Raw genomic sequence first — 15,739 nt, 5'->3', positions numbered from 1 at the left:
TCTTTTGAGGAAGCAGGAGCTCTTCTACATTATCTTTAGGCAACAATTGTCATTCTCCTGGGCACAAGATAGATGTCTCTCTCAGCTCCAAAAATGGTACCTTTGAAGGCAGAAAAAAGAAGGCAGAAAGGCAAAGTTTTGCAAAAAGAACAAAATAGTCAGGTCCAGTGATACTAGTCTATTTCTGATTGATCAGGAAAGAAGGTTGTTGTCACCCTTGGCTACATTAGTTAGGAATGATGAGCAGTTAGGCCAGAAGTGATATCTGCCTTATTGGGCCTGATGGCAACTCTCAAGAAAACACCAATAAAGTAGCTTCAAGTGTTCTAGATACTGTCAACCAGTGCAGCAATTCAGAACTCAAAAAGGCAACTGAAACACTTCACATGTGAAAAATATGGAATTGTAAATAGCCAAGGATCAAAAATATCATAACAAATAGACAATATTCAAATATATTAACATGGGACAAAATGTGTTATAAAGTCAAAGGAGTGTCTTCAGGGCCATATTTAACCTTAAGTGCTAATTTTAGAGAAGAAAGACCAAATAATGAGTTTGAAGTGCACCATTAGACAATGAAAAAGATGACAACACACTCATCATGAATTTTCTTGTGTATAGTAAGTGAAGGGCTCTGAAAGCTTTCCCACATTGGATACATTTGTAGGGTTTCTCCCCAGTGTGAATTCCTATGTGTCTCCTCAGGGAAGAGGAACTGGTAAGGCCTCCCCACACTCCTTCCTTTGGTAGGCCTTCTCCCTGGAGTGAGTCCTGTTATGCATCCTGAGGGATGAGAGGCCCCTGGCTTTCCCAGTCACTGCATCAAAAAAGTCCCCTCAAGTGTGTGTCTTCTTGTGAACCTTGTGAGAGCTGGGGTTGAAGGCTTTCCCACAGTCACTGCACCCATGGAGTGTCTCCCCGGCATGTATTCTCTTGTGTTCTATGAGGTAAGAGCTGCGCCAAAGAATTTTCCACACAGGTCACACTCATAGGGTCTCTCTCTAGGTCACACTCATGTGAGTTCTCACATGAGCCTTAAGGGATGGTTTTTGACTGAAAGCTTTTCCACATTGATTGCACTCATAAGGTCTCTCTCCAGTGTGACTTCTTACATGTCTCCTTAAGGTGGAAGAGTTGTTGAATACCTTCTCACATTCTCTACATTCATATTTTTTTCTCACCAATGTGACTTTTTTTTGTGCAAAATAAAATTAGATTTCCTTTTTTTTTGGGTACCGGGGATTGAACTCAGGGGCATTCGACCACTGATCCACACCCCCAACCCTCTTTTGTATTTTATTTAGAGACAGGGTCTCACTGAGTTGCTAAGTACCTTACTTTTACTAGGCTAGCTTTGAATTTGTGATCCTCCTGCCTCAGCTTCCTGCTGAGTTTACAGGTGTGTACCACCGCGCCTCGCTTGGATTTCCTTTTAAAGGCTTTTCCACATTGATCACATTCATATTGTTTCTCACCAGTATGAATCTGTTCTTGTTACTTAAGGGGCAAATGATGACAAAATGTTTTCTTCTTTTTGATGTGTTCATGAGAGTTTCCTTTCATGTGAAAACTGTTGTGTGTAGAAAGCATGTTACTGTGTTTGAAGTGCAGACCAGGTTTGCAGCATATGTATTCATTCTCTTCTTGCTGTTTTAGGTTTTTTATGATCCACAGAACTTGAGCATATTAATGACTTTCACAGTGCTTCTCACTTAGAGAATCTTTCTCATAATTGTTTGCAATTGAATTGTGTCCCCACATGTTCACTGTCCGAATAAGATTTATGGCAATGTTTACTCGTGGAAACACTCTGTAAAAAAAATGAGTTCTGATCTAAGTTTAGAGTTTTCTTCTAACTCATGATAGTCACATAATCTCTCCTGAGATATCGGTTCCTTTTGGGTATATGTCACTTGCCTCAAACATCCCTCTGGGGTCTTGTGGTGCATTCTAATCTTAACACATTCCCCGTCTTCTAATGTGGAGCACCAATCGTTCATTATGAATCCTGTTTGCTCTCCATTGGATGGTTTCTCTTCTAAAATATTCTGCATAGGAGTTGGCCCTCTGGCTTTAAGTTGATCTTCCAGTGTGGACAGATGGCCTGGGGAATTCTCCTTTTCAATACTTCTTCTGTCTTCTTTTTAATTTTTTTTTATAGTTGTAGATGGACAACATACCTTGGTTTATTTGTTTATTTTTATGTGGTGCTGAGAATTGAACCCAGTGCCTCACACATGCTAGGCAAGCGCTCTACCACTGAGCTCCAGCCCCAGCTCCAGCCCCTCTCATGTCTTCTTGATCTGGGAGGAGTTCACAGAAGGTCTGTGTAATTGATATTCCACTGTGGTGAGATTTTTAGTTTTTTCTGTACAGACTTCTCTAAGAGTGAAGTCCATCACTGTAACCTTGGAAGTCACTGGTTCCTGTAACCAGGCTGTCAGAAATCTAGCCACTATTCTTTCCTCCCCAGTATTTCTCATGCAGACACAGGTAAAGTCCTGTGTAGGGAGAGCTCAGGCAGAGGACACATCAATGACTGACATTTTGTGAATCCAGAAGTGACAAACTTACATAGTAGGGCAGCAAGATCAGGATGTTTCTCTGATCTACTCAGGAGAAGAATGTGTTTCACCAGTGTCCTCCCTGCAGCCAAAGAGCAGGTTCAGGTAAAAGAAGGAAGGTGGGTATGGCCCCATGGGGGGACAAGGTGAGAATATTTTGTAGACCCTCCCTGTCACCTCTCAGTAAGGTTTAGCTATCTTAAAATTGTCACCAGGATTTGTACTGACAAGTGGTTTAGTCATTTTATAGTCTCTCTAGAACTACCATCCCGATTATTTGTACTAGATTCTCAGGTAGACTACTTCTTAGCTCTGGGTGAAAGGAGCATGTGTTATTTAAAAAAAAAAAAAAAAAAAAAAAAAAAAGTTAAAACTGAGAAGTCAAAAATGCAAAGTTGTGTAATTAATTAAATTTCCTGTACAGTTTGCTATTTTGTTGTCAATATTTTGGAGTAGACAAGTAATTTCCTGTTAAACATCACTGTCTTACCTTAAGACAAAGGCAAATAACCTTAAAGTTATTTGTTCTAAACCTTTGTTGTATGATTTGTCCCTCTGAGTAATCTTCTATATGCTGAGCAGGATTGATGATTTAGTTGCTACCTTACTAGAAAATTTTACCAGAGTCATGAATGCTACATTTTCTTAACCTTTATTTCACTTATTTATTTTTATGTGGTACTGAGGATTGAACCCAGGGTCTCACATGTGCAAGGCGAGCGCTTTACTGCTGAGCCACAACCCCAGCCCACTACATATGTCTTGACATTGAAACAAATATTCATTTAATTTCTGCCCATCTTTTCTTATGATAGTTTATACTGTATAAAACCTGCTTTGGGCTGGGGATGTGGCTCAAGCTGTAGCACGATTGCCTGGCATGCGTGGGGTGCTGGGTTCGATCCTCAGCACCACATAAAAATAAAATAAAGATGTTATGTTCACCGAAAAGTAAAAAATAAAAAAAATAATTAAAAAAAAGAATGAATTGTGCTGTGGGTTGAGTCCTCCATTCTCCGTAGGTTCTTCTTCTTTTTTTTTTCCCTAGTTATAGTACTAATTGAAAAAACAAAACAGTTTACCAAACAATAGATAACTACAGATAATATTTGATGTCTAAGATTTTTTACCAAAATGGTGATGGATACAAGTGTGTTCATTATGGTATAAATTTGTATTTTTAAAATTTTAATACTCATCAGAGAGATGATTTACCCACGGGGGAAAAAAAGAATAGGAAGCTATGGGTTTTAGGAAATTAAAGATCATAACAAAAGGGTTAAAAGTAAAAGAAGGTTGAGCATGGTGGGTGCATGTCTGTGGTTCCAGTGACGTGAGAGGCTGAAGCATGAGGACATCAAGTTTGAGGCTAGCCTTATCAACTTAGTGATGAGACCATGTCTCAAAATACGAAGGTGTGGGGATGTAGCTCAGTGGTTGAGGTTCTTGAATACAATTTCTGGTTAAAAAACAAATAAACAACAAACAAACAAACAAACAAACAAACAAAGGAACTCTTTAGAAAACAGATCCAAGAGAAAAAGCCATGAGTTAAAAGGAAAAAAAAAAAAAGGTAAGACAATTGTACAATCAGTTTCAAAATTCCAACACCAGATTATTCAAGGATCCAGAAAGAAGAGAAAATGGAAAGAATTAAACAGACATGGAGAAAATTTCTAAAAATAACAGTATCTAAGGATTGATCCAAATTGGTAATTTCTTAAAGACTATTGGAACTAAAATATTTATCACCATGAAATAGTTGCATAAATCTTTTATGTTTTTTTTTTAGCTGTTGAGTTGCTGAGACTCTGTTTCAGTGCTGCACACATGCTAGGCAAGTGCTCTACCACTGAGCTATACCTGCATCCCTGCATCCCTGCAGAAATCAGTTCTAAAGAGGTGATACATAATTATTTACAAAGGAATATTAATAGGCATGAAGCAAGACTTCTCCATTAACACTGCTCATTTTCTATCTAGCACTGTTTGTTTTCAGTGTTCAAATGAAAAAATAATTTTCTGTGCAGAATGTTAGGACCATAGTAATTTGTGGTGGCTGGCTGGGGTTGTGGCTCAGTGGTAGAGCACTCACCTAGCACATATGAGGCACTGGGTTCCACCCTCAGCACCACATTTAAAAAAATAAATTAGAGGTATGGTGTCTGTCTACAACTAAAAAACAATATTAAAAAAATAATGGTCACTGAGCTTTTGTCCCTCCAATTTTGCAAAGGAACAATGCAAATTGTTAAATAAAAAAGTAACATATATAGATTATTTAGGCCATTTTGTGGAAAGTAATAAGATAAAAATTGACCAAGAAAATGAGTAGAAACACTTCCAGGACACTGAAGATTTAACATAGTTGATATGAGAAATGCAGGACGTCAAGGGAAATCCCCTGATGTCAGCTGCTGCAGGAAAAAGCGGGAAAAAGGAAGCGCTAAGAGTGCTGGGCAGATTAGACCTTGAGGGAAGAAGAAGCGTACGTGGGTTTAAGACCATTCAGCTGTAAAACCAGTGACTTGGGAGGCTGAGCAAAGTTGAGGCCAGCCACAGCAACTTAGAGGGAATATAGCTCAGTGGCAAAGTGCTCCTTTTTTTTTTGTTTGTTTGTTTGGCTCTAGGGATTGAACTTGAAAGCCCTCAAAACTGAGCCACATCCCCAATCCTCCTCCTCCTCATTATTATTATTATTTTGCATTTTGTTTAGAGACAGGGTCTCACTGAGTTGCTTACTGTCTCACTGTTGCTGAGGCTATCTTTGAACTTGCGATCCTCCTGTCTCAGCCTCCCAAGCCACTGGAATTACAGGCGTCGGCCACTGTGCCCAGTTCAAAGAAGTAATTTTTTTAAAAACTTTTTTTTTTTTTTTAGTTGTAGGGGGACACAATACTTTTATTTTATTTATTTTTATGTGGTGCTGAAGATCGAACCCAGTGCCTCCCATGTGCTAGGCAAGCGCTCTAATCCACAACCTCAGCCCCCCAAAAGTGATTGTTAAAAAACAAACAAACCAAAAAAAAAAAAAAAAATTGTACAAAGAATCGTCTTTGGCTCAGTAGGAAAGACTGTTATGACAATGAAACACCGAATGTACTTAACCAAAGTTTGTGAGAACTACATTACATATTCATACTTATATCCATTGTGAGTTAAGGATGTGGTAAGAAGAAAGGCAGACAAAATTCTCAATAGCATAGTAAGAAATTTAAAACAACGTCTCAAATTGATGAATAAAATGCTGAGGGGCTGGGGCTCAGCGGTAGAGCGCTTGCCTAGCATGTGTGGGGCACGGGGTTCCATCCTCAGCACCACATAGAAATAAAATAAAGGGACTGCGTCCATCTACAGCTGAAAAATGAAGTAATTAAAAATACCGAGGAGAGTCCAAAGTCAGAGTTTCTTACATATCTAAAAAATGGATGCAGAAAAGGAACTTCCTGTTTTTATTTAGAGCCTTTAAACATTTGATTTTTAAAAATCTATGTACATGGGCTGGGGATGTGGCTGAAGCGGTAGCGCCCTCGCCTGGCATGCATGCCGCCCGGGTTCGATCCTCAGCACCACATACAGACAAAGATGTTGTGTCCGCCAAATACTAAAAAATAAATATTAAAATTCTCTCTCCCTCTCTCTCCTCTCTCTCACTTTCTTTAGAAGAAAAAAAAAATCTATGCACATATTTATTGGGAAGCAGAATAGGTAGAAAAAGTGCTGTACCAGAAGGCCAAACTACAAGGACTCGAGTTTCGTGACCCCTAAGGTCGGCACCCTGAAAAGCAGCGATCTGGAAATCGCCTGAACAGGCCCAGCGTGGTACCGCCATGGCCAGCTGGCCTCTCCGTAGCGAAGAGGCGGTGCACCAGCCACGGCTAAGGAGCCGAGTCGGAGGCTGGCCGCGCTGAGGCGGGGTCGCGGGGCGGGGTGAGAGTAGCAGAGTAGCTCGGGTGGAGCCCCTGGGCCAATCCCAGGGCCGAAATGCACACATCACACCCGGTGTTTTATTAGCGAACTGTGTACAATGAAGCCTGAAAGGAACAACGCCCGTAGCACGCGGGCAGGGCGGACCCAGGGTCCAGACCAGGGCAGAGCGCTGAGCCTGCTCCGCCCGCGCGGTCCTGCTCCACCGGAGCGGGCTCACTTGCCCGCGGCGTCAGGAGAAAGGCGCGGCGGGACTGCATTTCCCAGCGCGCCCCGCGGGGGGGCGTGCCGGCAGGGGCGGGGCGCGGCGCGTGCGCGTTGAAACGTGAGGGGGTGCGCGTGCGTGCGTCGGTGTGGATGGTGCGTGCGTGCCGGTAGGGGCGTGGCGCGCCGACGGCAGGCCGAGGAGCCGGGAAGAGGCCCCGCGGGGCGGGGCGGGTCGGGTCGGCGCCGCAGGGGACGCCGCCCTGCGGCCGTGGACGGCCTGCGTGGCTCTGGGCCAGCTGCCCGCGCCCGCTCGCCGGGCCTGGCCGTCGCTGTGGCCTCCTGGCGGGCCTGGTTTCCCGCGCACGGGGCGCCCCGGCGGAGGGCCGGGGCAGGGCGGCGGAGGTGCCCGCGGGACGAGCACGGCGCCGGGACGCACCACGGTGAGCCTGACGCGGGGCAAGCGCGGCGGCCCCTCCAGGCACTGCCGCGGGCACCCCGGTCGCGGGCTCTGGCGGACCCTGAGGCCAGGCGGGGCAGCTTTCACCAGTGCGGTGGCAGGGGGCAAAGGACGGGTGGCTGTTTTGTCGTCTGATGCAAAAGCGTTTTAGAACTTTGCTCCTCGTTGACGTTAAGTAGTATTTGCGTCGAAATTGCCCAGAATGGCATCAGTATTTTTAGTTAAGATCAAGTAGTTTGTGTGTGGCCTGAAGAAAAAAAGAAATCATTGTCTCTAGCGTCTTCACATTTTTTTTTTAAATTAAATAGATTAATTGGAAGGTGTGTGTATTTAACTTACTTTTTTCCCGGGACAGCTCACAACTTGGTTTTACATTTTCATTTTTTTCTTGACACTAGATTTGTTAAATTAGCTGTAGTTTGGTATGTCATCCAGCATTTAATGTGTGAAAGACTTAAGGTTAGTAGCAAAATTGAACACATAGATCCTCCCCAAAGTGTATGGAGAAGGTGCAGCATTTCCCCTCCCCTGCAGGTCAGTAGCAGCAAGAAGCTATTAATTAAAACAAAGGAAAAAGGAAGACAAGATATCACCCTGAATGCCAGTGGACAGTGCTGGAGCAGAGATGTTGTCTGCAGTTACCGGAAGACCACATAGGACAACTCCCTCCCCCCTTATAGAGCACCTCAGCACTTCACTATTCTTTATGAGGAAACTGTTCCTCCTCTGCTTCACGATTGTCCTTCATCTTGCAAAACTTACGAAGGGGGCAGGGGTTGCACATCCTCCTGCTTCTTTTTAAAACGTTCATGTGTTCATTCATTCCTCCTCTCAGCGCTTACTTCTTGAGCTCTTCTTTTGCCAATCTCAGGGGCAGGGATTTCAGGCACACATTTAGAGATCAGGATGATTGACTGCTTGTCCGTGTATGCTGCATGGTCTTCTTAGGGAATATTTAAACATGGGAGGCTTGTGTCCTGGTAAACAAACTCTAAAACTGTCATTAATTAGCTAAGTCACCAGCATGCAGGAGACTTATTTACTATCAGTAAGTTTTTAATGAAGTGACTGAAAAGGAGATAAGTTAACACATTGTTTTACTACTGTCCTCAGTAACAAGTTAGCACATATTTCTGCAAAAAACAAAGGTCTGTTCACAATAGGAAGAAAACACTTAGTATTAATTTTAAATAGAAGTAATGTGTTAACTATATGAAAACAAAACTAATAGAAGGTATGAAATAAGAATAAAGGATCACCTGGGCACAGTGGTCCCAGCAGCTTGGGAGGCTGAGGCAGGGGAGGCTAAGGCAGGAGGATTGGGAGTTCAAAGTCGGCCTCAGCAAAAGTGAGGTGCTAAGCAACTCAGTGAGACCCTTTCTCTAAATAAAATACAAAATAGGGCTGGGGATGTATCTCAGTGGTTGGTAGTCAAGCGCTCCTGAGTTCAATCCCTGGTACCCTGTAAAAAGTAAGAATAAAGGAACAATAAGAATGAAAATAGTTCTGTTTTTAGATTAAATTCAGTTCTCAACAAAATCTAACTGGAAATTTTAAAAAGAACTCCCATGCTAATTTTTCCTTCTTGCCTCATAAAATGATAATGGAAGTGGTCCATTCCTTTTTTTTACAATTTAACTAGAAAAACATTCTGTTAAAGGAGAACTAAGCCTAGAAATGGTGGTTTTCATCAAGTAATTTAAGCACTAAAGCATTTTGGGTTTTAAAACTTAAGGGAAATGAAATGTCACACTGTTCCTGTTCTGCAGACAGTGTGCTTACTGTGGTGCTCTTTCTAGCATCTCTCCTGTCAGCCAGGGCTCTTCCTTCTCTCTTTCTTGTCTGTAGGCTTTGACTTGGAACAAACATTCAAGACAGCATTTTTGCTCCTCTCTGCACAGTCCCTCTCTGCTACTGCATCCTAACCTTTCCTGTTCTAGAGACTGGGGCAGGTTGAAAAGTTGTCAGGGCCCAGAATGTAAGCGCTGTGAAGCTGAATGACAAGTAATTTGGTTGGAGCTATGTTGTGCAACTGCTGACACCGCAGAGGGTGACTTGCTGAACCTTTGCTGGCTTTGAGAAGGCAAAGTAATGTGGTAGGCAAAGTAATGGCTCAGATGTCCCCAGAACCTGAATCTTAAATGGTGAAAAAGAATTGTGATTCAAAAGGACTTTAAGATGGGTAACAATTACCCTGGATTATTCTGATGGGCCTGGGCTAATCACAGGAGTCCTGAAGAGGGAAGCCAAAGGTACAGCTGGAGGGTGTGACTTGCACAAAGGCACAGAGCTGGGTGGCTGCTGGTAGTTGTTGCTGGTAGAGTGGTGGAGGAACTGGTGCCTCTGGCAGCTGGCAGGGGCAGGAAGTGGATTTTCCCCAGGAGGCTCAGGAGGAGCAGCGCTACCCACACACTAATGTAGACCAGAGCTGTTAGGTAGTAAGTGTGTGCTCTTTTTAGCCACTGGGTGGTGGTTGGTTAATATAGCCTCTGTCCTTATATGAGTTTTCTGTGCAAAGGTTGGCCCCCTTGTCTTCTGGCTCTGCCCTTTGATGATGATTCAGAAGGAAAACAGAATGTTTATAAATTAATTTAGCAAAAAGTTTTTGCTGAGGGGGGGCAGTACTAAGGATTGAATCCAGAGCCTCACACATGCTAGGCAAGTGCTCTGTCAATTAGCTGCATCCATAGTCCATTTGAAAATTTTTGAGGCAGGTTCACCTTGAACTTGTGATCCTCCTGCCCCAGCCTCCTGAATCACTGAGATCACAGATGTAAGCCACTGTGCCTGGCTTCAATACTTTTTTTGGTGACTACATCTGGTAGAAAATGTAGGCTTTGTTATAATATTTACATCCAAATGTTGAAGATTTGTCATGTTTGTCTCCTGTTATGCCAGATTCGTGGGACCCCAGTAGACCTCAAGGAGCCGAATCCGATGCAAGCACACAAGGGTCTTTATTGCAAGCTCGAGCTTGGACTCACAACTGTTCCTGATGCAGCGGTTTCAGGGAGTGAGTCCTGGTCCTTTGTTCAGTGAGATTTTATAGGTTTTGGGGGATACTCTATGCGTCACAACATCACACAGCAAATCATTCCATACCTCGGGAAAATCAAACAATAACTCTTAACATTGATTAGCACATTCACTGGTAGGAACAAGTTGGGTAGGGGTGATTGGCTAGTACAAGAGGGGGGTTCTTTTGAACTGATTGGTTTAGGCCACGAGGGGTGTACGTGCTAAATTACATGTTTCCCAATATGTTATCAACCACCATAAACTACTTGGGGGTCATCTGGCATTCCAGGTATTTTCCTGTCTTATGCTGATTGAAGGTTACTAGGAGGGTTGCATGGGTACTCACCTAGCCTAACTGAGTCAGGGACACCTGGCTCCGCAGACCTCTCCTGTTATTTACAGACAAACAACTCAGTATGTACTCTTGTGTTCTGTGGGTTTTTCCAAGGACAAGGGTCACGCCCCCTTCCTTAGGACAGGCCTTGAGGTAGAAGCTGCTGTTATTTATTTATTTTTAAAAAATGGAGTCACATTAGTTTCTCACTCCTAGAAGATTTTACCTTCTGGAGGTGGTGGGTATAAAAATATCTCTCTGAAAATTTAGAGGTCCTCCTGTAGAATGGCATTTATTGTGATGATTCAGCATGAGACCTTTCCTTGTGTCATTTCTGGTCTCACTTAAAAAGAGCCCACTGGCTCGGAAGCCCTCAGGCACTCATGTGACCTTCTCAAATGCCTTTGATCTTTGCTTTTGCTGGGGACTTGTCCTTTGCCTTTCATGGGTGTGTATTGTCTTACTGGGAAGATTTTTGGATTCCAGAGCATCAGGACTGCCTCTCATCTTTGTTTTGCTTCCTACACCAGTGACCAAATAAGAAGATGAGCTGGAGTTCTCTGCTATGACCCAGGAAAGGGGGACTGCTCCCCAAAGGCCAAGACTCATTATGCTACTGCAGCCAGAACAAGAGAGAAGTATTGCTGGATATCGGCAAATAGAAGGTTTGGAACAGCTTTCTTCTATGGGTTGTTTTTCTGGGACTTTCTTACATGAGTGGAGCCTTCCTTGTAGGTGACATTCTCACCCTGGGGGCTCTGCACATTCCTCCACTGCTGTGCCTCAGTCTTCCTCTCGTCATCCCAGCAACATAGTATGTGAAACCTCAAACTCTAAAATCCTTCCTCCTGCCTGTCGCCTGTTATCTTCCTGTCTGAGTCTCCCGATTCTGTTCTTAGAGGTTCTTAGAGGTTCGTCTCAAGTCTGTCAGCTCCTTCCCCAATGCTGGTGTTTGTGCCCAGAGAAGGTTGTATTATGATCAGACACCTTTCACGCTGGGCATCCTGTCCTTGCTCCTGGCTGTGCCAAGCCTGCGTGGTTCATCCCATCATGTGCCTTTTCCTTTGCCTTGCAGTGAGCTTGCCAGAGATCACAGCCAGGTAGCTGGATGTGACCCGCACACTCTCCACAGCCTCAGTTTGCCATTTCCAGCTGTTTTTGTTGCTCCACTGCAGTGTGGCCCAGGCTGTCACCTTCCTCAGAGCTCATAGCAGTGCCATCTCTCTCATCCACAGCTTACAGCTTTCGTTCTATGTAATGTTTTTATGGAACTGTCACAAGCCGTCTATCCCGACTTCCTGGCATATACAAGGACGCACTCTCCTCCTCTGCAGGCCTGCTTTCTCATCAGAGCTTTGTATCCCATCCCCTCCTCCTTCCTGTGCTAGCCCCCTTGTTTGTCACACCTTCCTGCCTGCATACACTCACATCCACTTGATTGACCCCATTACCTCTTCCAGTGCTACCATTTCTCTTCTTTTGCCATTTCCGTACTTCTCATTTCTATCATGGGAACAGTGTATTGAAACTGCTTTCCCCAAATATTAGTGAACCCTTATCCAACTGATCTGATATATTTCCACCCTTGATTTATCCAACTCTATTTTGATCCTACCCTCCTTGAAATTCCCCCTTCTGTATCTTCTCATTGTCAGAGTTCTTCTCTGTGGGCTTCGCTTCTCTTTCTCCTTTGCTTCCTGCGTGTTGATTTCTCCATAGTTTAATCATGGCCCTTCAGTGTATTCTTTGGGTTGTCTTTCGTATTTTCATCCTGTGTCTTGGTCCCTTAGCAGGTGTCATGTGAGTGATGCTGTCGGGCTGTTGGTGGGGACATGTGACTGCCCTTAGGCTCCCCTCTTCATTGGTCTGCTTTATCTGAGTCTTAAAGCAGAAGTCCACAGTTACTTTTGAATCCTGACAAAAGGCCACAGAGGTGGGGGTCTGTTGCCAGGCAACTTGAGTATACATTATAGAAGAGAAACTTGGCAGGCAGACATCACATTAGGGTATATCACATTCAAGTGACCCTCCTAGATGTGCCTTCTCTGTGGCCCCTCCCTGCGTTGCAAACCAATCTCTCCATTCCTGTAGCACCTCTTCCTTCTGATGCACTGTTCTCAACTTGGACCTGCAGCAGCCATGAGCCGATCCTCACCCCACAGCTATCATTGTTCAGGACATACCCGTCTCCCAGAACTTTCTGCTCCCCATGTCCCTGTTGTGGCCCTCATTCATGTTCCCGTTTTCTGAGTAACTGTCAGCCTCCTGCCTGGCTTCTTTGTGGCCTTTGTATTTTCTTCTGATCCTTCATTTAACCACCTCTAATATAACATATGATGCTGTCTGACTGGCCACTGGGTGGCCGAGGTGGCCTCTGGTTGCCTGATCCAGAAAAAGAAAGAAGTAAGCAAATCATGGCTAAGCCTGAGAATTCTAGCTAGGGGGTCAATTTATTAGAGCTGGAAACAACTCCTGGACAGCCAAGCACCTCCCAGTATTATACATACAGAGATATCCAGCCAAGGGGTTTCCACTTCCCTTCTCTAAACACTATGGGGAAACTATGCAGACATAAACCAGGGCTCCCTAATACCACCGGGACCAGTCACCTTTCCCTCTTCACAAAGGTCAGTATTTGAGGGTACCTGGCACTGCAGCAGGCGAGAGTGGTCCTGAGCGAGACTGAGCAACACTGGCAGGAGAGCCAACAGGGGACGGGGAGGGGCCTCGGATGCCAGGTAGATATATATATATATATTTTTATGTGGTGCTGAGGATCGCACCCAGCGCTTTCCACGTGCTAAATGAGCGCTGTACCACTGAGCCACAACCCCAGCCCCTCTGGTATAGCATTTAAAAAAATATTTTTAAAATTGTGGTGCTGGGAATCAAACCCAGTGCCTCACACATGCTAGGCAAGTGTTCTACCATGGAGCCCCAGCCCTAGTACAGCATTTTTAAGACACAAATCTGATGTTTCCTGGCTGATAACACCTAGGGAGGAGTCCACACTTCTGAGAATGGCCTTCTTGGGCCCTGGCCTGGCTGGGCCTGGCTGTGTACACTGCCTGCTGTCTCTACTGCTGTTGGCCACCTGCACTGGATGTATCAGCAGCCTCACACAACGTCTTCTGGGTCGGCCTTTCTTCATGCTGTCTGCCAATCTTTACCTGTCAAGCCACTCTGAGACCCAGACCAGGTTTTGTGCAGGCTCCACATCCTTGGTTGCTTCTCACATTGTGAAAAGTGAAATCCATGAGGGAGGGTGGGTTTGGAACCCCTAGGATGGACCTATTGTTTTGTGAGCACTTGGGGCATCATCAGATGTGAAGGAATACAGGAGCCACATGGGCTTATTCCACTTCTTGGGCCTGCTGACGGTGGCTCTTTCAAAGGAGCCTGTGCTCTGATAATACCCACCCAGAGTTTACACAGCACCCACTCTCGCATCTGAGTCTTCATCTAGTGTGTTCACTGCCTTTATCGTCATCTACAAGTTGTGACTGATCCTTACTCACATTGCTGGGCAAAGGGTTCAGGACCAGGTACAGTGAGACCTGTAGCCTAATAGCAGACCTCTGCCTTGGACAGCTGGCTGTGTGTTCATGTTGCTGCTTGTCTTAGCAGCTGTGGGGGCAAAGAGGAAGAAGCACCAGATTTACCTGGGGAATGAGGTTGTGGCGCAGAAGGGATTGGTTGTATGACCTTGCAGGGTGGATAGGGTTTGTCAAGAGTCAAGGAAGGGAAGGACGCTGCTGGCAGAAGAACAGTGCTACGGAGTGAATGGGGAGGTCTGCAGAGGTCCTCCTTGAGTGTCCAACAAGCACAGGTCATTACATGCATTGGAGAACACTGCCTGAGCCAGGGAAAGGGTCATCTAAGGGGCCAGAGGGATAGTACCTGAAGTTTACACAGGCCGGAAGGAGGGGAAGACTACTTCCTAGCGGTGCCAGGGCCTATCAGGAAGGTCTTGCTACAGTCATGGGAAATATTCAGCACTGTGCTAGCTACTGCTGACTCCTCCTAGCAGATTGTAAAGTAAGACCCAGAAAGATCAAGCTCTTTCCAAGTGACCTAACTGCATCCTAAAACAACACTCAAGATTTATATTGCATGTAATGCAATAAAATTCACAACATCTGCCATCCAAAGATTACAAAGCACGCAAAGAGGAGAACGTGGCCCTTAATTAGGACAGTAATGAGGTGACACTGACCTAGATTGACACAGACACTGGAATCAGCAGAGGAGGGCAATGCAACTGTTAGAGTCATTTCATACTGTCAAGAAGGTCATGGAAGCCAGTGATGCACCTGTATCCCCGCTACTTGAGGCTCAGGCAGGAAAATCACAAGCTTGAGGCCACCCATAGCCACTTAACAAGACCCTGTCTCAAGGGCTGGGAACGTTAGCTCAGTGGCAGAAGTGCCTGGTTTCAGTGACTTTTATATATTTACTGTGTTTTTTTTTGTTGTTGTTGTTGTTCTAGAGAGTACACCTTTATATTTAAAAAAAACCAAGACAAGTCAAAAAACCACACTAAAGAGAAATAGGAGGTATAAAAGAAGAACTACATCAAGAATCTAGAGAGAAAAATCTATATTATCTAAAAGGAAAATACAATGGATTAACAACACATCAGACTTGTAGGGGAAATGATTGATGAGTTTAAAGGCATGGCAATAAAGCTGTCCAAAGTGAAATGTAGAAAGAAAAGGAAGCCGAAAGAAAAAAAGGAATGCTTTATTGAGCAGTGGACAATGGCCGGTTGCCCACTGTGTGACCATGTATGTGCCCCACAAGCAGCTTTTAGTCAATGACGGCGAAAAATAGGACAGTGTGATACAATGGAGCTGGAAAACAGCTGTTGTCTAATGATAGGACAACCTAGTGCCACTGTGGTGGCAACACAGTGCGCCTCTTGGAGACACAGCAGGTGGGCTGGGGGTGACTTGGGGGCAGAGCACTTGCCTTCCTTTTGCAAGGCCCCACACTGCGTTTGACCCCAGCACCATACACACAGGTAGCATGTGCAGGTGTACAGTGCGTGAGACTTGGTAATAAATGACCTTGCTAAGTATGGATTTACTGTTCTTTTTAATTGTTATTTTAGAGAGTATACCTTCTTGTAAAGGTGAAGGATATAAGGCATGCTAGGCTAAGCTGGCAGCAGCTTTACACATAGGTTTGCTTAGGTGTTGTCTATAATGGTCACACAGTAACAAGATC

The 15,739-nt window shown here is 44.6% G+C and overlaps 2 protein-coding genes across 2 annotated transcripts in view; one reads left to right on the top strand and one right to left on the bottom strand.

Moving 5' to 3' along the window:
- Window positions 1-571: 571 nt before the first annotated feature.
- Znf891 (zinc finger protein 891) lies at window positions 572-14,000 on the bottom strand. Its single transcript, XM_077110128.1, is given in 12 exon segments — window positions 572-639; window positions 642-725; window positions 728-961; window positions 964-1,012; window positions 1,014-1,178; window positions 1,180-1,223; window positions 1,419-1,770; window positions 1,772-1,822; window positions 1,824-2,066; window positions 2,069-2,143; window positions 6,587-7,219; window positions 13,953-14,000. Coding segments are annotated over 12 exon segments (2,046 nt in total).
- Window positions 6,958-15,739, top strand: part of Znf10 (zinc finger protein 10) — a 29,846-nt gene continuing 21,064 nt past the window's right edge. The window contains exons 1-3 of the mRNA XM_076838364.2: window positions 6,958-7,141; window positions 10,057-10,171; window positions 11,041-11,175. The gene's annotated coding sequence lies outside the window, so the exon portion shown is untranslated. The remainder of the gene's footprint in view (window positions 7,142-10,056; window positions 10,172-11,040; window positions 11,176-15,739) is intronic.

Source organism: Callospermophilus lateralis, chromosome 1, assembly GCF_048772815.1.
Source record: "Callospermophilus lateralis isolate mCalLat2 chromosome 1, mCalLat2.hap1, whole genome shotgun sequence".
Classification (NCBI taxonomy): domain Eukaryota; kingdom Metazoa; phylum Chordata; class Mammalia; order Rodentia; family Sciuridae; genus Callospermophilus; species Callospermophilus lateralis.
The sequence above is the reverse complement of the archived record's forward strand: the minus strand, read 5'-3'. Positions and strand labels throughout refer to the sequence as shown.